This window comes from Lygodium microphyllum, chromosome 26 (assembly GCF_053477565.2).
Source record: "Lygodium microphyllum isolate KBCC chromosome 26, Lygodium_microphyllum_v1.1.10, whole genome shotgun sequence".
In the NCBI taxonomy this organism is placed as follows: Eukaryota; Viridiplantae; Streptophyta; class Polypodiopsida; order Schizaeales; family Lygodiaceae; genus Lygodium; species Lygodium microphyllum.
The window spans coordinates 114,946,973-114,970,744 of record NC_141160.1 but is presented as its reverse complement, the minus strand read 5'-3'; the positions used below and the strand labels follow the sequence as shown (position 1 = coordinate 114,970,744).

The window sequence follows — 23,772 nt, the reverse complement described above, 5'->3', positions numbered from 1 at the left end:
ATGATGTCGAGCAATTTGTTTAAAAATGGCGTCTTTGTTTAGATGACATCATGTTATCTGGATTACACTTGCCAGATAATATTCAAGCCATACTTTTATCGGCTTCTCTCCCTCCTTCGAATTCCTGGCAGCCGTCTATCACCACCCGGTCTGTCAATGTTAAGCGGTCTCACTGTTCCTACATTGGTTCCCACCATTATCCAAGAGCAAGTACTTCGTGCCACAGTCGCTTCCTCTTCTAATCATCTCAGCCTAGCCCAACATTTGATCGCCGTATAAAACCCTTTACAAGGGGTAAATTCTCTGTGCCATTAGGCCAACACAACGCTTTCTTGGCATTCATGGCGGGCAATTTTTCTGATACTCTTCCCAACTCTACATGGATTCTTGACACTGGGGCAATGTGTCACTTGACCTCCCGTTTTCCATCGATATTGTCCGCATATTTTCCATCAATATTTTCCATCAATGGTGGTGAGTATGCTTTGCATATTTTCCATCAATATTGCAAAGATCAGGTATCAAGCAATGGTTTACTATACCCTATACTCCCCAACATAGTGCTTTTGTTCCTCCCGATGACGACCGCAATAGGTTACAAGTCCATGCTATCCGTGCTATATTTGTTAGTTACGGGAAACCACACGATTTTAAAGGATATCGCCTTTATGATCCTAAGGTGCGTAAATTCTTTTTTAGTCGCCGTGTGATCTTTAATGAAGATTCTCTTATATCTTCACCCGTTTTTGACCGTGCTAGTCCATCCTCCGCACCATCTACGTCTCATCTACCCGTTAGCAATCCTATCTGAAAGGTTGCTAACCACACCGTACCTTCCAGTGTTACCTGGCGGGCTCCTCTTGATCTTGGCATTGTTCTTCCTACTCCACCTGCGCCTCTAGTACCTGTGATTCCACCACCCCGTAATTTACTAACACCTGCCCATGCGACCCTACCTGCAACACCTCAACCAATTTTGAAATCTATGTTCAAGTCCGCTTGTTCCTTTCGTAATACATCTCACTAATTAACTTCATATGATCCCTCACGGATTACTCGGCTTGATTATCATCGTACAGTTTAGCCTCATCCCTCCTCGGCCTCTCAATCGGCTTCCACCATTGACACTGTAGAAAATACATGGCCCATCACATCGCCTAGTCCATCTTCTCCTCCTCCTCCTCCTCCTCCTCCAACTAACCAATCATCTGTCAAAGAGTGTTCTCTGAGTGACTTATACTCTGCTATGTCACGCCTTGAAAACTTTATTGTTGAACAACTCTATGAACCTGAGTATGCTCTTTCTGCCTTAACAAGTGCGCCCTCTTCTGATCTTGATGATGATCCTCTTTCGGTGGCCGATGCTCTTGCTGGGCCTGATACTGTCGAATGGCACCTAGCCATTCGGTTGGAGACTGAGCTTAACTCTTTAAATTCTAACAATACTTTGACATTAGTCCCTCTACCTCCTGATCGCAAACCTATTTCTTGTAAATGGGTTTTGCGTAGGAATGGCTCTATTGCGTGCTAGAAAGCACGCCTTGTTGCACATGGCTTTGGTCAAATATTGAAGGTCTCAATTACTTCGAGACTTTCTCTCCTATTTTGTGCATGGCTTCTCTTCATGTTCTACTTGCTCTTGCAGCCATGCTCGACCTTGATCTTCACCATTTGGATGTATAAACTACCTTCCTTCACAGTGATTTACCCGAGAACATTTATATGCAGCAGCCACCACATTTTGTTTCTCAGGAGTTCCCGACACGTGTGCCATCTACATCGCTCCCTCTATGGATTGAAGCAATCGCCTCGACTTTGGTTCTAGCAATTCAACACCTTCATGATGAATAATGGGTACACATGTCTTCTCTCCAAGCAAAATATTTATAATCGTCATAAATCTACTTCTTATTTAATTGTTGCATTATATGTGGATGACATTGCACTCCTAGGACATATTACTGAGATAATGCAGGCTAAACAAGGAATTGCATCTACTTTTACTATCACCGATCTAGGGGCGCTCATTAATTTTCTTGGCCTCCAAGTCTATCAAGATTACACTTTAGGAACACGTGGTCCATCAATCTAAATATGTAACGGAACTCTTATCCCAATTTGGTATGATGAATCTTAAACCTTGCACTACTCTTTCTCTCACCTCTAAACTATCCTTCGTTGATTCTCCTACAACCACCGGTGATCAATCATACATCCAACAATTCCCATATAAATAGCTCCTTAGTAAACTTCGTTATCTAGCTACTAGCACTCGCTTGGATCTTTGCCATAGTGTCAATTTCCTCTCACATTTTATGCATAATCCTGGCATGATGCATTGGAAATCTCTCCAAAGGGTGGTTTGTTACGTGAAATATACATCCAATTATGGGTTGACCTATTACTGCTCTCAATCCAATCACCCATTAACCGCCTTGGTTGGTTGGTCTGATTCCGATTGGGGGGGGGGGTTATATTCTTGCAGATCTACTGTTGGTTTCACTTTTGTGATTGCAGGCGTAGCCATGACCTGGCAATCAAAGAAACAAGTGTCTGTTACATTATATTCTACTGAGGCAGAGTTTGTTGTAGTGGCATTGTTGGCTAAAGAAGGTCTATGGATTCAGACATTAATTGCAGAGCTGAAACTTCTTTCAAAACCACCATTGAAGATCTACTGTGACAATATGTCCTACATCTATCTTACAAAGAGCCCAAAACATTTAGAGAAAACAAAGCATGTTGACTTCAAGTACCATTTTATTCGAAAACTAATTGAAGAGAAGAAGTTAGAGCTAGAACATACTCCAACAGCAAACATGTGGGCTGACTTTTTAACAAAGCTATTGACAACAGGAAAATTTTAAGCTTGCTGCTCTCATCTAGGCTTCAAGAGGATCACTCAAAGATAGACAATAAGTTTTATGGGGGGCTCTTAAGAATAAAACTAACCTCTCAAAATATTAATAAATGTTATTTATTAAAATCAAAGAATCGTGATGAATAATTGGATGGTCATGACGGCAGTTGTAAAATACCCTCTCACAAATAATCGTTTTATACATGCTTCACTGTAGTTGTGCCCCTGTATCTCTGTGATTCTTTTATTATGTTCTTTCTTCTTTCTTTACATGTCTAGACAAATCCATGAATAAAATCTAATCATCAATATTGTTTCATCAGGAAACCTAATGACTTGCTGTACCCCAAAACATGATACTACTATTGTCCTTTCTATGGGAGGTGGAAGTGGCCTCGCCAAGCACTGCAACCTTGCTACTTGATTTGATAAAATCAAGCAAGAATTTCACAATAGGAACAACTGATTAACATGGCATAAAGTACTCAAGGCACCAGATTGTGAATTCCAATGAGATCATTGAGTTTCATATCAGGTTGTTGACAACCAACATGATTAGTTGACAAGCATTTTTGACAATACCAATTACCTGATTGGAGCTTACTAAAATCATGGTTGTGGTGGCATCTACACTACAAGCATATGGAGGTATAGCGATGGCGGTTTGTGACGTAAAATAGCGGCGTCACTATTAGCGTCACATTTGCGATGCTAGTAGCGATGATACTCATATGAAAAAAACGAGGGCCGAAACTTGAGCGCATTATTTTGTGCGCATACATGAAAGAGAGAGCGAACATATTGCATTTGAGAGGCAGAGGGAGAGAAAGAGAGAAAGAGAGAAAGAGGGAGAAAGAGGGCTTCTCACTGCTGCCACCGCCATTCGCGAAGAAGAGGAGAAGGTGTACGGAGGGCGAAGAGGAGCCGCCAAACCCTTCTTCGAGCCATTACGATGAGTGCATTGTTCATTCTTGCTTTGCTTTTGTGTTTTCTCTCTCTTTCTTACTTGTTTTTGGTATAATTCGTGTGTATTGAGAGAGAGAGAGGAAATGAAAGAGAAAGAGAGGGAGAGGGAGAGGGAGGGAGAGAAAATGAGAGAGGGAGAGGGAGAAGGAGAGAGAGAAAGAGAGGAAAATATTAAACATAATAGGAAAAGAGAGAAAGAGAGGGAGACGAAGAGGGAGGGAGAGAGAGAGAGACGGGGAGAGAGAGAGGGAGAGGGACGAGGAGAGGGAGGGAGAGGAAGAGAGGGAAACATTAAACATAATAGGAAAAGAGAGAAAGCGAGGGAGAGGGAGAGGGAGGGAGAAGAAATGAGAGAGGGAGAGTGAGAGAAAGGGAAACATTCAACATAATAGGGAAAGAGAGAGGGAAAGAAAGAGAGAAAAACATTAAACATAATAGAGAAAGAGAGAAAGGGAGGGAGAGGAAATGAGAGAGGGAGAGGAAGGAAAAAACATTAAACATAATAGGGAAAGAGAGAAAGAGAGGAAGAGGAAGAGAGAAAAGAAAATGAGAGAAGGAGAATGAGAGAGGGAGAGGAGAGAGAAAAAGAGAGAAAAAACATTAAACATAATAGGGAAACAGAGAAAGAGAGGGAGAGGGTAAGGGAGGGAGAGGAAGAGAGAAAAGGAAATGAGAGAGGGAGAGGAGATAAGAGAAAAAACATTAAACATCATAGGGAAAGAGAGAAAGAGAGGGAGAGGGTGAGAGAGGGAGAGAAAGACAGAAAAGGAAATGAGAGAGAGCAAAAAAGAGAGAAAAAACATTAAACCTAATAGGGAAAGAGAGAAAGAGAGGGTGAGGGTGAGGGAGGGAGAGGAAATGAGAAAGGGAGAGGAAAGAAAAAACATTAAACATAATAGGGAAAGAGAGAAAGAGAGGGAGAGGGAGAGGGTGAGGGAGGGAGAGGAAATGAGAGAGAGAGAGAGAGAGAGAAAGAGGGAAAGAGAGAAATAGAGGGAAAGGGTGAGGGAGAGAGAGGAAATGAGAGAGGGAGAGGAAGAGAGAAAAGGAAATGAGAGAGGGAGAGGAGATAAGAGAAAAAACATTAAACATAATAGGGAAAGAGAGAAAGAGAGGGAGAGGGAGGGAGAGGAAATGAGAGAGGGAGATGAAGAGAGAAAATGAAAGAAAGAATGTGAGAGAGGGAGAAAATATTAAACATAATAGGGAAAGAGATAAAGAGAGGGAGAGGGAGAGAAGGGAAGAGAGAGGTTGTTTTCTTATTTGTTGTTCTTACAGTGTGTGACCTATAGTCCTTGTCAACTACAATATCCCTCCATGGATTTCTACGAAGAAATGACATCTCATCCTTAGCTTGTCTCCGGCCGCTAGAAAGTCAAAAATATGGACGTGTATCTTCGTCCATTAGTCCATGAGCTTAAGATTTTGTGGGAGGAGGGGATCACTCTGCAAGATATGAGCAAGCGCAATGGTTGATGGTCTGCCAATATTCGAGGCATTCTCATGTGGATGATGCATGACTTTTCGGGATTCGGAGAGTGCTCAGGTAAATAGGCTTCTGTTCTCGTAGGTAATATCTATCATAGCTCGTTTAAGTTTATGTTTACTGGATAGATCCCCATTCCGTCTGCGCTCAGCTTCTTACAGTGTGTGACCTATAGTCCTTGTCAGCTATAATATCCCTCCATGGATTTCTACGAAGAAATGACATCTCATCCTTAGCTTACTCGTCTCTGGCCGCTAGAAAGTCAAAAATATGGACGTGTATCTTCGTCCATTAGTCCATGAGCTTAAGATTTTGTGGGAGGAGGGGATCACTGTGCAAGATATGAGCAAGCATGATGATTGACGGTCCGCCAATATTCGAGGCATTCTCATGTGGATGATGCATGACTTTTCAGGATTCGGAGAGTGCTCATGTAAATAGGCTTCCGTTCTCGTAGATAATATCTATCATAGCTCGTTTAAGTTTATGTTTACTGGATAGATCAGGTGTTGGAACAGGTTTGGTTACCTCAGATTATCATGCATGTCCATTGTGTGGGCCACAGTTAAACTCCCAAAGGTCATGAACCATGAAAAAGAGGGTATATCAAGGACACGCCGCTTTCTTGCCAGAGGGTCATGAACTCAGGGAAGGTTTTCTTAGATGACCTCCAACACATATGAATGCTGCAAGCTGGTACGAGCTAAAAATGGTCCACACGGAGTCATATCCAAATGGAATGCGACGGTTCTCAGTTTTCTACGAGTTGCTATATTGGACCCACTTACAGATCAACCACTTGTTGGATTCCATGCATATTTTAAAAAACGTGGGTAGCTTGCTACGGGACCACATCATAGGAAAGAGAGACACTATAGGGGCACGAATGGATTTGAAGGAGGTAGGCAAGATGGAGGGGCTTTGGCTATAGTCGAGTGCGGATGGTCGTGTGCAGCTACCTCATGCTCCTTGGGTTTTGTCCACTAAAGAAGAGTGCATTATGAAGCAAATAGTCAAGTTTATTTACACTCTGACGGGTATGATGCATTCTCTCAGATCTGCGTTTTCTAAAGACGATCAATTATCAGGGCTAAAATCCCATGATTGGCATAAGATATGTCAGGTTTGTATTATGAATCGATTGTAATTGGCGTTCGGATTTTGCTTTTTGGAGTGTAGTCATTGTTCATAATGCTTTCTCATTTGCGGCAGTTTATACTACCGATCGCGATCGCACGATGCCTTACTCTAGAAATATGCAGGGCCATTTACAAGTTGTCGACTTTAGTGCAATGGATCTCACAGAAGGAGATTAAGACGTCCTCTATTGAATCCGCGTGGCGGGGAGCAGTGGAAACGGTCTGTCTCTTTGATAAATACCTGCCTACCAGCATGCTCACGATAAAAATCCGCCTTCTTGTGCATTTTGTAGATGAAGTGGAGATTTCTGGACGTGTCCATATGCGATGGATGTTCTTCTTGGAGCACTTCATAAAAACCCTGAAAGGCTTTGTGCAACAATGAGCTCAACCAGAAGGTAGCATGGCTGAAGGTTGGTTGGTGTTTGAGGCGCTAGTGCATATTTCACAATGGCTACCAAGGGTGGTTCATGTGGGCTTGTTAAATTACCCCCCCGCCCTCAGAAATCCAAAGCCTTTTCATGTGCTCCCATATAACGCCCCCATACACGAGATTCCCTCATTAGGGCTCCATAAGCTTCCATTTCCCCCCGACAATTGACTTGAAGAGCCTTTGTGTGGGATCCTTAAGCCATTTTCCCCCATGAAAAAGATTCCTTCTTAACCCTTTATACCTTTGTTTCCCCCCTTTTTCCTTTCAGCAAAGAGTTATTTTCCTTTTCCCCCCCCTAGGATTCAAGGCCCTTCTCGTGCCCATTCGTAATACCTCTCAAGTGGGTTGAAAACCCAGTTACTCCTGATTTAACCCCTCACTAGCGGGTTATACATTCTCCTTCCTTCCTTTCCCGATCCACTAAGACCGTTTAAAACCCTCCCGAGGTTTAAGCACCTTTTTTTTTGTGAAATCCCTACTTCAAGGAGAAAGCCTTCTAAAACCGTTTTCGACGGACAATGCAAGTTATCACAAAGGGAGCTATGGTGGAATTTCAAAAAGGAGTTCGCAAAGCGCATCCAAGACAGAAAGGCTACATTCGCAATGGCTCCTAAGAAAGCCCAAGGTGCAGCCATAGGAGGATCGTCTCCTAGCATCCACGTGGACATCTCACCCCAAGTCCAGGTTTTCTTTCCCGATTTTTATTTTTACGTTGTTATAATTTTACGTGCGTGGACGATTTTGGAGATAGGATGCATTTTCTGTCTTAAATGTTTTGGTTAATTTAAAAGAATTAGCTTACGACGGACAAGTTCGGCCATTAGTATTTTCAATAAAACGAACAAAATTAAAGGGAGCATAAATGCATTTCTAGCAAATAGTTTTATGCATTGCAATGAATTAAAATTAGATTAATGTCCATTGTTACAAAACTGAATTAAAATAGTATAGTTCGTTTAAGCATGGAAGTATAAACTGCATGTCACATTATTAAGCCATATCTTCTTCACAATGAGTCATCATGGGAAGTGCTAAGTGCAAGGCATGAAATGATTCCTAAGTTGCATAAATTGGTCAATTATCGTTTTTCAACTGCATAATTATTAGAAAAAGGTTGCTTATTTAGCATGAATCATGTGTGAAGATTGTGGGAGAGAAGGAATGAGTCTCACTTGTAGCTTTCTTGCTTGCACAATGGGGGAATACACACACAGGTGGAGGCTGAAAACAGTTTTCCTCTTCTTAGTTGTGTAAGCCAAAAAGAAATCTAGTACAAAAGAAATAGAAGAACCCTATATATGGGTCTCAAACCAAACTCAACTAACTAAGGTGGCATACTAACTGAGCCACAAACTAGAGTAGATAAGGATAGCTGTCATCTAGCTATTATTCATGGGCGGTGTACCAACCGCATCTGCAACTGACAAGTCGGTGACATAAATGCACAACGGTCACCCTGGCATATCACGAGTGGAGCTCGATATCTCAACACTCCCCCGTGAGCTCAATCCCAATTCCTGCACACCAAGCAGGTCTCTGAACTTGCGCAGCTTCTCTGCGCCCAATGCCTTCGTAAATATGTCAGCTACTTGATCCTCTGTGCTGACATAAACTAGATCAATAAGACCTAGTAAAACCCTCTCCCGCACATAGTGATAATGCACCTCAATGTGCTTTGTTCTAGCATGATAGACTGGGTTATTTGCCAAGTGTATACCGCTCATGTTGTCACAATAAATGACAACTGGCCCATCTGTAGGCTGATGCATATCATAAAGTAGCTTATGCAACCAAGCTACCTCACATGCAGCCATTGCTGCACCCCTGTACTCAGCCTCTGTGCTCGACAAGGCAACTGTAGGCTGTTTCTTGCTGCTCCAAGTGACTACAGTACTCCCAAAAGAGAACACATATCCACTAGTAGATCATCTATCAGAAATACTATCAGCCCAATCAGCATCAGTGTATCCATGCAACTGTATCTGAACCCCAGTCTCATAAAATAGTCCATACTGCAATGTGGACTTCACATACCGGAGTATGCGTCTAGCGGCATCCAAATGCGGTTTCCTTGGAGCCTGCATAAACTGACCTACCAATTCAACATCATAGCTCAAATATGGCCTGGTAATAGTCATATAAATCAAACTTCCTACTATGCGTCTGTACATAGTAGGGTCTTCGAGAAGCTCACCTGCATCTGTGCTCAGCTTCACATTCTGCTCCAAAGGAACTGAAATAGGCTTATAGCTTGTCGTCCCATATTTGGACAACATGTCCAATCCATACTGCCTTTGCAAGAGCCGTATCCCACTTGGTGATCTAATCACCTCAATGCCTAAGAAATAACACAGCTCTCCCAAATCCTTCATCTCAAACTTTTGCTTCAATAGCATTTTCACATGAAGGATATCTTCATCACTGTCACCTGTCATAATCAAATCATCAACATAAATGATAAGTAGCATAATACCTTTCTCTGTTTTTCTCACATAAAGTGAAAAATCTGCCTTGGAAATCTGAAAGCCAACAGTGACAAGATACTGTCCTATCTTGTCAAACCATGCTCTAGGTGCTTGCTTCAAGCCATACAAGGCTTTCTTCAACCTGCAAACAAACTCAGGATGAACAACATGCACATAACCTGGTGGTTGCTCCATATAGACCTCTTCTTGCAAATCACCATGCAAGAAGGCATCTGATGTAAAGACCATCCCTTTGATGTAGCCATATCAATGACTGCTCTTACGGTTGCCATCCTTGTAATCGGACTGAATGTTTTTTCATAATCAATGCCATATGTTTGTGCATACCCCTTGACTACTAATCTTGCCTTGTATCTATTCATAGAACCATCTGCATTGTGCTTCACCTTATAAACCCACTTACAACCAATTGCATTCTTATCTTTAGGCAAAGGTACCAATTACCACATAGCATTTGCTTCCAAGGCATCCATTTCTTCATCCATGGCTTTCTCCCATTTTTCTTTTCCCACGGCTTGGTCAAAAGAAGTGGGTTCTGGTTCTTGTATCACTTTGACCATATATGCATAGTGAATGGCTGTAAATCCATCATATTTCAGCCTATCCACAGGATACCTAGGTCTGGTAGACCTGCGCAAAGTAGGTTCACTCCCAGGTGCTCTCAAAACATCCCTGGTCTTCCTTACTCCAGGTGTAACAATAGAAGGAATACCCAACTCATTATCAATGCTCTGTTCTGAGCCACTGGATTCACCATCCACATACGAGTGACCTGCATTCACATCAAACATGGGCTGATCTACCTTCTCTTTTCCTTTTCGTGATACCTGCATATCACTATCTGCATTGCTTTGAGAAGATTCTCCTGATCTCAATCTGCCTATCCATGGCGAAGAATGTGAACCACTGCTAGAGGACGCTCCAGGTCCACTAATATCTTGTGACTGCTGCTGTGAATTCTGTGCAGCATTACCATTTTGTGCATCTACATTATCAATCACATTTATTGGTTTATACCAGCTACTCATCTCATCAAAAACAACATCTCTACTCACTATAAACTTACGAGGAGAAGGGTTATAGCATCTATACCCTTTTTGCTGTAGAGAATAACCAACAAAGATGCACTTTTCAGCTTTTGGATCCAACTTGGATCTCAACTCATCTGGCACATGAACATAGGCAACACAACCAAAAATTTTCAAATGAGAAATATCTGGTTTCCTACCAGTATACCTCTCCTCTAGAGTCATGCCATGTATTGCTGCAGAGGGAGTCCTGTTCATTATGTAGACTGCTGTAGCAACTGCCTCAGCCCAGTAAAAGTTGGCGGGTCTTTTTCATTGAGCATGGCATGAGATACCTCTCCAATATGCCTATTTTTTCTTTCTGCAATTCCATTTTGCTGTGGGGTATGATTGCATGAATATTGCTGCTTTATGCCATGCTCTTGCAAGAACCTTGCAAACTCATTTGAGAGGTACTTTCCCCCTCCATCTGACCTTAGGCATTTTATTTGTAGGCCTGTTTCTTTTTCAACCACAGCTTTAAGAGTTTTGAAATGCCCAAAAACTTCACTTTTCTTTTTCATAAAATACACCCAAACTTTTCTGCTATAGTCATTAATAAAAGTGACAAAATAATGACAGCCTCCAAGAGATGCAGCTTTAGTAGTCCACACATTAGAGTGGATTAATTCCAATGGCTTCTTACTCTCTTGAACATGTCTAGGAAATGGTTTCCTTGCTTGTTTTCCAAACTGACAGGCTTCATATACCTTATGCATTTTTGCAATCTTGAATTTTGGCAATCCTGCAACAATATTTTGGGCCTGCATTGATTTAAGTCGTTGTACATTAACATGATCAATGCATTTATGCCAGATATCAATATCTGCAACTACACCGGTCCCATGTGCAAACATTGCTGCACTCAATTCAGGCATGTCTGCATCCAATGTAAACATTCTGCCCTTCTTCTTTCCTTTTGCTATCAAGCGACCTTTATTTTTTATATCCTCAACAAAGCATCCATGGGAATTAAATCTGACCTGCAAGCCCTGCTCAACCATTTGACCAACAGAAACCAGGTTCTTGGTGATATTCGGAACATGAAATACATCCGATAGGTATTTCTTTTTTCCATCCTGCATAGACAAAGAAATATTTCCAATCTGCACAATAGGATGTACAGTATCATCACCAGTCTCCACAAATCCTGGTTTTTCCATTTTCCTTGCATCCTGCATCCATTCTGCATGACCTGTCATGTGGTTTGATGCACCTAAGTCAACATACCACACATCGTTACTTTCTTCTACACTTGTCACAGAATTGGTCATGTGCTGCACCATAAACAAATGCTCATTTCTGTCATCACCGTGTCTACTGGAAGATGCATAATTCCCTTATTGCAGTTTTCCATTCATGATGTCATTCTGCTTTTTATAGCAGTCTTTAGCCATATGACCCATTTTACCATAGTAGTAGCATTCAACATTGCTGTTTGCATTTTGGCCTCTTTGCCATCCACCACGACCTCTTTGGCTCCCCCTGCCTCTAGACTTACGACGTCCTTCTCCATAGGACTGGTTTTCTTGAGTTTGCTGCATATTTTGATTTCTACCACGGCCTCCAGATCGGCCTCCTCTACCTCTGCCTCTACCTCTTCCAACATTTGAGTAGAAGACAGCTTCTTTTGAAGTTCCTCCTGAAGAAGATGCACCACCATTTCTCTGCTCCTCAGAAATTAGAAGAGTAATCAACTCCTCAAAATCAGGAAATCTTTCACGGACGGAAATGGATGTTCGGAACTGTGCATAATCCTTTCCTAGACCATTCAAGGTCACAGAAACTAAATCATCATCTTCCACTGGCGACCCAATGGAAGCAAGTGCATCTGCAATCTTCTTCACCTTCATGTGGTAGTCATTGATGCTCATATTTTCTCTTTGTACATTATGCAACTCTTGCTTGAGCTGCATTTTTCAGGCTTGCGTATTTGTGCTATACATTTTTGACAAAGTATCCCATGCCTCCTTTTGCGTACTTGCATCTTGAATATGCACAATCATAGAGTCTGAAATGCTGATAGACAGCCAGTACATAACTTTCCTGGCTCTCTCATGCCATGCTTTAAATGCCTACATTTGCTGTTGATTAGGAACATCAGGAAGAACTGGTTCTTCTTCATTTCTTGCAACAAATTTCCAATATCCTTTTCCTATAAGGAAATTCGTCATTCTAAACTTCCATGCTTGGAAGTTGTTCTTGTCAAGCTTTTCAGTGACAATCTGTACAAGAGAATCAGACGCCATTACAGAACACTACAAAAATTCTGTCACTGCAAAGAACACAGCTTGAGCCTCACAAGGGCAAATCTGCAAAACTGATGAAAGTGGTATTTGACCACACAGTCACTTCCTAGTGACGATTTTGCATCAACAGGCAACAATGATGATTCTGTAACTCCCAATGTCTCTGCGCACAGGCATACGAAGCAATTTCTACAGTAACTTTTCACCGACTTATAGAACAGTGGTCGCACAGCATAAAACTGGGCCTTTTCTTGAGTGCGTGCAGAAAACTTCCGCCTCCAAAACAGGCCCTGAAATGGCCTCAAATAAAAAAAAAGGGTCACCAGGGGCTAAAGCCTTCTCTCGTAGCATATACTTCCCTCTTGCTTCACCGCGAAGGGTGTCTCAACCTAAGACAATGTACTCTTGCACTTTCCGGCTGTGCTACCTGGCAGAGACTTGTTCCCAAAATAGAAGAATGAAAGCAACACTGGTCCTCTTACCAGAACACCGTGAACTTGGCTTGCTTTCTTGAGCTCCTTACCACGAACAAGACTCTGATACCATGTGAAGATTGTGGGAGAGAAGGAAGGAGTCTCACTTGTAGCTTTCTTGCTTGCACAATGGGGGAATACACACACAGGTGGAGGCTGAAAACACTTTTCCTCTTCTTAGTTGTGTAAGCCAAAAAGAACTCTAGTACAAAAGAAATAGAAGAATCCTATATATGGGTCTCAAACCAAACTCAACTAACTAAGGTGGCATACTAACTGAGCCACGAACTAGAGTAGATAAGGATAGCTGTCATCTAGCTATTATTCATGGGCGGTGTACCAACTGCATCTGCAACTGACAAGTCGGTGACATAAATGCACAACGGTCACCCTGGCATATCATGAGTGGAGCTTGATATCTCAACATGGTGTTCGCAAGTTATAGGATGATTAATTGGAATTAGGTTATAACCTAACCTATGCTTGATCTTGAATTGATAAGTTAGGGTTGAAAAATCAATTTACACGTAGACAACGAGTCATGTGTTTATGGAAATGATAATGTAATTATCTTCAAGAATTAAACAAATTGGCATAAATCTAAAAACCTAAGCCCGCGGAGTACTCGTTTTAGAAAGAGTTAATTCAATTCCAAAGAACTCACTAGGATTTAATACGTGACCTAATCGCACGTATTGCTAAAACTGAAACTCCTATATCCTAAATACTTGCCCACATTTACCAAATGTAGGGACAACGGAATATACTTGAAAAGTGATCTAGGGTTTGTCCCTAAGAATCTTTTGCTAAAAAGATGGAGCTTGGAACCCTAGGACTGACAACGTCAGCCTAATGTAATCAGGAACAGATTGTTTCGTGACTCCATTTGATGAGTAGAATAGTCTCATAGTTCGATGCGACACTTGTGCAACAAATGCAGAGTCGTATGATCTTGTGATTGGATCAGAAGGAAATGGTCAATTCTCAAAATGAAATTGGAAGATTCTTACGCGAGTTATGTTGCAAGAGAATGAATAATCATCCTAACATAATATCTTTCTTGGGTAAAGAAAATTGCTTGAAAGCAAAAGACCAACCAATAAATGAGAATAACATATGAATTTAAGGTATTGACCAAGTCAGGTTAATAGGGTACGGCCCTAATCCTAGGATATAGAGAATCTTGCCAAGTCATAAGTCATCCTGGATCGAGTGTTGGATGCATTCGAAAAGAAGGATTCATTCCTTAGCAGTTGGCCAACAATAACGACCAATAGAAATGTTTGTGCTTGTTACAGATTTAAGAGCACTGTTTTGCTTTGTTTGATCAATGAATTAAAGGATAAATGGATATCTAATGCTTCAAGTTGAAGGCCTGAAGGGAGAGGCAGTTTCAGTTATCCCCGACTGCCAGCGTGACCCTAACCAAGGGGGTTGTTAACCACGCTGGAAAGGTGGACCAAACCCACCGCGTGAGGTCTCTCCGTTGAGCACTACTTGGAGCAGGAGAACGCTTGGGTGCCAGGGGGGGCTCTGGCCGTAAATCCCTCACCTTCCGAGCCCTGCACAAGAGGCTAACGTGACTTAAGATTGGATCTCGAGGCCCGCATACTAGTCTACGGGTGGAATCTTGGATTAGTGATCCTTGTGGATTGCTGGATAGCCTTCGAGTGGATTGTGGATAAGCCTACGAGCTAGACTTTATGTATTTCCAAGATAAATATGATAACCTATTAACAATGAACTTGTTTGACATTGCTTTTCTATGTCAAGTGATATGATTACGTGAAGGAACCAGTGCCTAACGGGTTAATTAAGGAAGCTGATTGGTACATGTCCAACTAAGTGTGTTAGGTAATTCAATAACTAAAACAACCTGAGAAAAGTGCGATGATGTGGCCATAGGTCCATTCTATGGATGAGTGGTCCCGGTTAGCCGGGAACTTTTCTCAAATCACGATGGATGGCCAGAAGATCGTCAACAAACACGAACAACAAAAGCGTTGATCTAGAGTTATAATTGATCCCGATTTACGCTGTTTTAGGGGAACGGAATGGAACTATGCCTTATGGCAGAGAGGTTGAGCTTCACATCCCTCTCGTTTCCCATTCTTTTTGAACCAAGTGCATGATGAACCTGCTTCGGACCTGGCATTTCTACGTAAAGTAGTTCGCTCGGGTTCGACGTTAGTTGCCGTTAGGAAATGACCAATAGGAAAAACCCTAATTCAGGTCGGTCCTAAGTGGGAATGGCTAGAATACTTCCGCTACGTGGTAGATGTGGAAATTCCTAGATTGCAAACCCCGTAACATTCTATGGGAGTGCCGGGCAGAGCTTTCTAGACATCCTTTCCGATGGACTGCTAAGACGTGTCCTGAAGATAACAGGTGGACACATTACAGGGGTAGAAAAAAAAATGGATGTTGCAATGGAGGAGAAGGTGAATCGCTTTTGTATGTTGCACCATGCCTCTATGGAGACGTGGCTCGCCAGGTACCAACAAGCTAGGCAAGATCAAGAGGAAATGCGATTTGAATTTGGATGTAGTACGCACCATGGACTGATTCGATATCCCAAGGGCATGGAGGAGATGCCGCGGTTCATGTCAATGCGATGGTTGCATGGAGCTTTGACTGCAGTGTCTCGTGAAGGGGCGGAGGTCTCAACCGAGGAGTGGAAATTCTCGAGGGGATATAGTCCAAAGGTGATGACATGTTTAGGATTTGTCGTATTTATATTTTATATACGACAACTAATTTGAGTGTTTTAATGTAGAGTACAAAATATATAGTGCAGTGTGGTTGCGTGGATGGCATTTTCACATGGAGCATATGGACAAAATGCACTCCACAATAGACTATGGTATAATGGCAAGGTTCGAGCAAGAGAGCCGATGACGAGCAACGGATCCAAACATGGTTATAGATGATATGGAGTATTTTGGAAACTTGCAAAGTATTGTTATAGTGGATTACCGTAGCTTCTCCATGATACTATTCGATGTGCAGTGGTTCAAAGTAGTACTTGAAGGAGCTAGAGCAACAGTTCGACGAGGTCCATCTGGATTTCTCAAAATAGATTCCGAAAACAAATGGACAGAATTATGCGACACCTTTGTATTTTCGGCCCATTGTGAACAAGTACATGAACTCATTTGTTTGTTAATTGTATTACAACATTGTACATGTCACAATAGTTTTCTCTCTTGTACGTGTTTGTGAATATGTAATCTTCTATCCAAACCCTCAACAACCTTGATGGTGGTATGTTATACCTTCCGCTCCCCGAAGTGCAAGAGTATATGATCAAAGCAATGTTTTGAGGATAGATGAGGACAATATGCAAATAGAGGAGTCGATATTGCAAGGGGTGGAGGCTATCGAAAGCTTGGAGCATGTAAAGGAGCCAACATTGGGTAAAAATAATGGAAATACAGGAGTCCACGAATTCTTTGAGAATGAGGTAGACTCATCCTTTTGTGGTGACATGTCTATCGACCTTTCAGTTTATGCAGAGTTGTGTCAAGAGATTGACATGGAACCATAGGATATTTCATACTTGGAGCATCCACTTACTCAATTCGTTGACTAATTGCTTATAAGGGTACATAAGATATGCATTTTAAGTGAGATTATTTTTTCAAGATTTATATTACCGTGCTTTGTATGATTTAAATTGATTATGCTAACATCATTTTTTGTCTATGTAGCTGATCCTTGTGGATACTTAGATCATCACGATGAGTCGGGGGATGAGCGATTAGGAGTTGTAGGATATCTTCATGCACATATCTCTAGATCAGATGGCGAGATTCAGAGACATGGCGGACCACGAGCTATCTCGGACATTGTCAGGCCGCTCTATTAGATCTACTTCGGTGCGATCAGATGCTTCAGCTTCGAGCACATGAGGTCGACGCTTGAGACTTGGGCCAGAGGAAGGGAGTGCTTCAGGGTTAGGGGGATGTTGCAGAGATACGGAGATAGTAAGCCCATGGTTGGCACGGGATACAGATACTAATCCTCACTCTCGTGGCAGTTCCAGAGAGCGTGGCTCAGGTGGTTGCTGTGGAGGCACGGACATGGTGTCTGCATCTCGTCGTTCTGCTGGAATTGCATCACCTCTAGGATTTGTCACACTTGTTGGGACGTCTACTCCAATTACTCCGGCTTTTTCTCAGGCATCCACAGGTGGCACCCCTATGGGTGCTACACCGATAGATACTACCGCGATCGGTACACCAAATATATAGGGGTCTTCTAGATATGTCCAAGAGCTTGGACGCATGTGGGAGAGGACCCATCTTAGGTATACCCCAGAGGGGTATGCCTATCTTGTCGATGATAGGTTAGGAGCCATCATCATGAATGATGATGAGAGAAGGGTGATGGCTTGCATGTGAGAGTTGTGTGAACAAGTTTTTCGGCACAACATCTTAGATCATTGGAAAGACATACCGAAGGGGAGCAAGGACTATATAGTAGCATCCTTGCATGAGGAGTTTCCGGTTCCAACCATAGCAGATAGGTTTTCTATGGGCTGGATGATAGAGTGCATACATGCATATATGTCACACAGATGATCAGACGCACGCAAGGCACTCAAGAGTGGGGCTACAAAGCCTGAGTGGTTAGACGCAGACGACTAGCGCGGACTGAGGGAGGAGACTATAGATTCTCCAGGATGTTTGAGTTAGTAGCGCAAGGCGGCGAGGGCACGACTAGAGGCCGGAGTGGTCTATCATCTTAGGAGTGGTGACCACAAGACATATCTGGAGGACTTTGTAAGTTTTTCTTTTGTTTTTCTTGCTTATTTTTTTGCAATATCCTTTGTACTGACAATCATATTTCTAACAGTTAGTATTTTGTTTTCTTTGCAACACTCCACTAAAAATCACAATCCAACACTACAACAAAAATGCCTCTTAGGCATACTTTTAGACACGATTTTTGAATATAGAGAAAATCTTACGGGCGCATCTACCTGCCCATCTATTTGCGTGTCTATAAACTCGCGTCTATAGTCGCATGTATGGAGAAATTTATACGCAAAAATAGACACATGAATACAAGCGCATAAAAAAACCAAAATTGTTATTATTTTAGTTTCTTTTGTGCATCTACCGGCGCGTCTACATGGCAAATTAGACGGGCATATAGACACGCCCATAGGCGCACTTTTACAAGTGCCCGTAGACGCGAACGCAAAAAAAAACTTCTTTTTCTAAAAAAGATATTTATTTTTTTTAAAAATTTGAATTATGTAGCGCATGTATAAGCGCGTGTACTCTGTATTTTAGACATGCTTATAAATGCACATTTTGTGCAATTTAGATGCGCAGGTAGATGCGCAAAACAAAACTGGAAAAAAAAACCAGAGAGCAAGCACATGCTCTCTGGTTTTTTTTTTCCCCTTCCATACATCAAATTGTGCATTTGGGAAAAAGACAATGGATCTGAAAGCACGAGAATTGAAAACAAAAGTCCATGTATTCATTATAGATAAAAAGCATTTACATGGGGAGTTTAACTGCTTGCGACCTAAAGCGTGGCCGCAAGCAGTAGGCTCAAAGATGGATAATAAATATACAAGAAAACAAGGCCATAGAGCATGTATGGTACTCCTCTACGAATCTGAAGAAGAAACATCTTTGCTAGCACCACCATGGCTACTAGCATCGCTATTCCCCTCCTCGCTATGCTCCACATCGGGGTTCGCCTACACATACAAAAGATCAAGGTTGCTTACGTACACATGGTGGAGAAAAAAATATAATTAGTTATACTTTTAATAGGAAATTAAGAAATACATACCTCCTCTGGCTGTCGAATCCTCATAGCCCGATTGTATTGGTCCTTAGTGATGAGTCCCTCCTCATAAAAGTGAAGCCATGTGGCTACGCGGTTATGGCCTCGATTGGTAACCTACCTCTCTAGGAGTAGGCATCCTACCAACGATTGTAGTCTGCAAAATAATTATGATATATACAAACAATTATGAGACACAATGTATTAGAACAAATTATATAAAGAATTGAAAGAAATATAAATTTTAAAAAACTAGAAATGAAAATATGCTTACAAACTCTGCCTCCCACGACTCTCTACTGCCCGATCTGTAATGCAACGATCCCATGGTTTCCATTTGGATGCATCGCGCCTCTGTGTGCTGGCGACTCTTCACTTTCTCTGCTGCTTTCTTCTTGGCTTTCTTCCACTCTATGCGGTGGCACATAGATGGTTGGCTATAGGCTCCACGCCCCTCTTCCTGTCTTCGCAATGAGTCCCTGGCGCCTGTCATGAGGTGGGATCTTTTGTTGTGAAGAAAATCCCTCACTTTCGTGCATCCCCAATCATCCGAGAATTGCTGACCCTCAGGATTTGGGTACCTCCTATGAACTGCCCTCAACACCTCCTGCCACAAGCCACTTTTCTGATTTTTGAAGTAAACGAAACAATCTTTATATGTCGCATGCATGAAGCTCTTCATGTACGCTATTACATCCCTTCCTTCATCATCATGGAAGATGCCACCAGTATTTGTAACTCTATAGTACTGGCGTATTGGCTCCTCTACTTGATCTTCTGGTGAGGGTGATCGCTCGCCACATTCTAGGCAACCCCCACACAAGCCGTGCCCTCCCCCTAGGCTCTCCCTCCTCCCTCTCTGTTGTCTACCCTTTGCCTCGCTGGATGCATGTGCTTCTACAGATGCACGTGCGTCGGTTGACGCTTGTGCTTCAGCCGATGCATGTACAGGTGCTGCACGTGGAGTACCTACAATTGGAGTTTGGAAAGTAGTGCCATGCAAAGACGTCAGAGGCATTCCAGACATGACATTGAACACCTCGTCTGCTGTGGGAGAGCGGCCAAGGTGTCTGGTCATCTCTCTCATGAAGTCATCCCTACTAGGAAAACCTCCAAAAAATACATTGAGCCCTCTACCGAACAAGCCCAATGTATCATTCATGCGATCCAAATCTGGGTCATTGCTAGATGAACCAAGATGCGACATCTTAAAAAAAAACATAGGAAAAAGATAAATTCATACAATTCTAGAAATAAAAAATTATTTTTTATCAGAGTTGGCTGGCGCATGTATAACCGCGTCTAAAATGCAGAATAGATACGCTCTCAGACGCATTCCTAAAGTCAACCCTGTGGTCAGAGCGCGTGTTTATCCGCATCTGAGATGTAGTATAGACGCGCTATCAGATGCGATTTCTAAGTCAATGCTTCTAGCGCGCGTGTATCCTCGCATGTGGACTGTAGAATACACGCGCCTGGAGACGCGACTCTGAAGTCAAAGCTTCTGGGCAGGGCACGTGTATTCCCACATCTCACATGCAGCATACACGCGCCTGGAGACGCGACTCTGAAGTCAAAGCTTCTTCTGTGCAGAGCACGTATATTCTCGCATCTCCGACGTAGAATACACACGCTTTGAGACATGGCCGCAGATGCAATAACAGCAAACATATCTTCGTGTCTATCCCTGCGTCTGTATTGAAATGTAGACGCGCTGGCAAACACGCTCAATCAGCTGATTTCAGTCCGACGACTGCCATTCATGATTTATTTATGCTATACAAAATGCAACCATAGATCCTAATACACAAAGAGAGAGAGAAAGAGAGAGAGAGAGAGAGAGAGAGAGAAAGAGAGAGAGGACTCACCTTGGGTGTTTGGTGTGGCGGGTGGTGGCGCTTCTTCCTTCTCCTGCTTCCTCTCCTTGGTGAGTTACTCGCCCTTGATGCTTGCTTGCTGCTTATTGTCTCCTCCCTTTGCTTCTTCTTCCTCTTGTTCTCTCTTTCTTTCTCTCCTTGGCTTTCCTTTTTCCCCTCTTGTCTCTTTGAAATGAAAGAAGAGATGAGTCATGAGGAGATGAGGCATGAAGAGACTATATGTCGGCTAAACTCGAGCTTCAGAACATGCAAAAAATGCAGGAAAGGAAAGGTACAGTTTGAAAAGAAATGATTTAAGTATCTTTTGAATTTTGATGTTTGTGTCTATTTTCACATGTATATGCACGTCTAAGTTTACGTAAATGCGTGTATAGACGCGAAGTTAGACGCGTAAATAGATGCAAATTTAGACACATAGGTAAACGCAGATATAGACACGCATTTAGCTTTTATCATAATTTTTTGTTTTTAAGATAAGTTTTGATAGTAAGTTCTTATCATAAGTTTTTATGTATTTATGATAAGTCTTGTGTATTTAAAATTGAGATATTAGAATAATTAATACGCCAGCTTGAAGTTTTCATATAAATATATGAATAACAAATATTTTCATGTTGTCATGAATTAGGTTTAATTATGTCATCGTCATCACCTAGTGCGGTGCACGCTGATGAGTCAACAAGCACATCCTCAAGTGAGGATGAAACATTACATTTTCATAATCGAGATGCATGGCTACGACAAAAAATTAAATGCATGTGTGATCGTTGTGGAGGGTCTATTTTTCAAGCACGTCTAGTTGCAATGTCACACCTCAGCATGTATAGAGAATGGGACCGAGAAAAATCACCGATATTCATTGTTTTTTTTAAACACTAAGATTGCTAGTCTATGTTACTCAATATATATCAACGTACATGAAACTCCCTTTTGTGGTTGAGCAGGATGCGGTGCCACATCCTCAGATGCTCCCTCCCGGGCGTCAAGAGGCTGCAAAACGTCGACGCGAGGAGGTAGAGTCTTCAAGAAGAGTGGAGACTGACGACCATGATAGTAGCCCTCATGAAATGCCCCATCAAGTTGTAGAGGATGAGATTTTCGACAACATGGTACACCATCTATTTTTGCAACTGTTTCAGGGAGAAGGTTACTCTACGAAGCCAGATGATCCACTATACGTAGCGTCATCTACTCCGTTGTATGAAGGTTGTACGTACTCCATTCTTCGTGCGTCCCTCGAGATACTTAACTTGCAAACAATTTATGGATGGAGTAATGTCAGTTTGAATGCATTATTAAAGTAGGTATCAATTCAGTTTGGCTTATGAATCATAATATTAATTGTTCTATTTTGAAATTAGACACAAATATATGTTGGTGGCTTTTTAACTCACTTTTAAAAATGTATGTAGGTTATTATCACAAATGCTTCCAAAAGGAAACAAATTGCCAACTAAGAGAGAGCAAGCAAGACATTACTTGACATCTTTGGGAGGCCTCGATTATGTCAAGATCCATGCATGTGTCAATGATTGTGTCTTATTTCGTGGGATTCATGAGTTCGCACGAGAGTGTCGTGTTTGTAGCGAATCAAGATACAAAGTGGAGATGAAGTCAATGGATGTGCCTCGTAAGGTTTTGCGACATTTTTCGATTGTTCCACGTATTTAACTTATGTTCAAGTGTAAGTCTATTGGAAAGCTCATGTCATGGTATGCTAGTCATCGTTCAAGTGATGAAAATGGAGGATCCCTACAGACACACCGGCATGGCAACATATAGATAATTTGTGGCATGTTTTCAAAGAAGAGCCAAGAAATTTGAGATTTAGTTTAGGTATGGATGGAATCAATCCATTTGGCATCAAAAGCACATCATATAGTGTATGGCCAGTGGTATTGGTGAACTATAATATTCCTCCATCCATGGCAATTAAAAAAGGACATGTAATGTTGTCCCTTTTGATTCCTGAAAAGTACAATGTAAAAACATGGACATTTACTTAGAGCCATTGATTAAAGAGTTAGAAATGTTATGGGAAGGTATTGAGGTACAAGATACAAGCGCATCTACATTCTCTAGAGATTTCACTTTGAAGGCCATGTTGTTGTGGACCATGCATGACTTTTCAGGATATGGAGAGTGTTCAGGTACATGTATATAACTCTATATTTGAAATTCAAGACTTGAATCAATTACATTTTATTAATTCACTTGTTTGTTTAAGTTTAACCACATCAGGATATCATGCATGTCCTATTTGCGGTCCCTCTCTAGTTTCCTCTAGACTGGCATGTTTAAAGAATGTTATCTATGACAATCATCATCGATTTCTTCCTATTGACCATCCCAAATATGTTCTCCCTACTAATGGAATGACTCCACAATCTCTAACCATTCAAGATTGGAAGGAGAGATGGATTAATGTCGACAGCCACCCTCCACTCGGCATGAGTCGGTAAGAAGTGCATTTCTCTCGATTGACTTTAAAGTATTTAGCATGATAAATTGTTTACATAATATATTGTTTGTTTGTTAGGTTCTCTATATTTTTTCGTCTTTCGTATTGGACTGAACTCAAGATCAATCACCTATTGGACCCCATGCACATATTCAAAAATGTTGTATCTACATTATGAGATCACTTGATAGGGGCTCATGATTCAGTCAATGTAAGGGAGGATTTACGTAACATTGGTCGCATGAGATGAGCCTGGCCACGCATTGGACCCAGAGGAAAGACTGAGCTATCCCATGCACCTTGGATGTTGTCAAAGAACGAGGAAAAAATAGTGAAGGAACAAATATGTAGCTTTCGAACACCCACAGGATGTATGAGATGTCTCAAGGGAGTCTTCATAAAGAAAAAGAAAATGGGTGTGGAACAACTATCTGGTTTGAAGTCCCACGATTAGCACAAAATGATTC

At 41.8% G+C, this 23,772-nt stretch overlaps 1 protein-coding gene across 4 annotated transcripts; it reads left to right on the top strand.

The window, feature by feature from the left end:
• Positions 1-1,347: 1,347 nt before the first annotated feature.
• LOC148013712 (uncharacterized) lies at positions 1,348-22,953 on the top strand. 4 transcript variants are annotated; one of them, XM_087668115.1, is made up of 4 exons: positions 1,348-1,854; positions 21,473-21,538; positions 21,789-22,144; positions 22,257-22,953. In XM_087668115.1, exons 2-4 carry the CDS (start codon positions 21,515-21,517, stop codon positions 22,513-22,515), a joined length of 639 nt encoding a protein of 212 aa, XP_087524241.1. In that variant the 5' UTR covers positions 1,348-1,854; positions 21,473-21,514; the 3' UTR covers positions 22,516-22,953. The 4 variants fall into 4 exon arrangements, with proteins under 4 accessions (XP_087524241.1, XP_087524239.1, XP_087524242.1 ...); XM_087668113.1 differs by having other exon boundaries at positions 21,473-22,144; XM_087668116.1 differs by lacking the exon at positions 1,348-1,854 and having other exon boundaries at positions 19,514-21,538.
• Positions 22,954-23,772: the final 819 nt, after the last annotated feature.

Excerpts from the sequence above, each read along its gene's own strand:
- LOC148013712 (XM_087668113.1), top strand. The coding sequence starts at position 21,762 with ATGAAACTCCCTTTTGTGGTTGAGCAGGATGCGGTGCCACATCCTCAG. Across the intron at positions 22,145-22,256 it reads AGTTTGAATGCATTATTAAA|GTTATTATCACAAATGCTTC; the intron begins GTAGGTATCAAT and ends AAATGTATGTAG.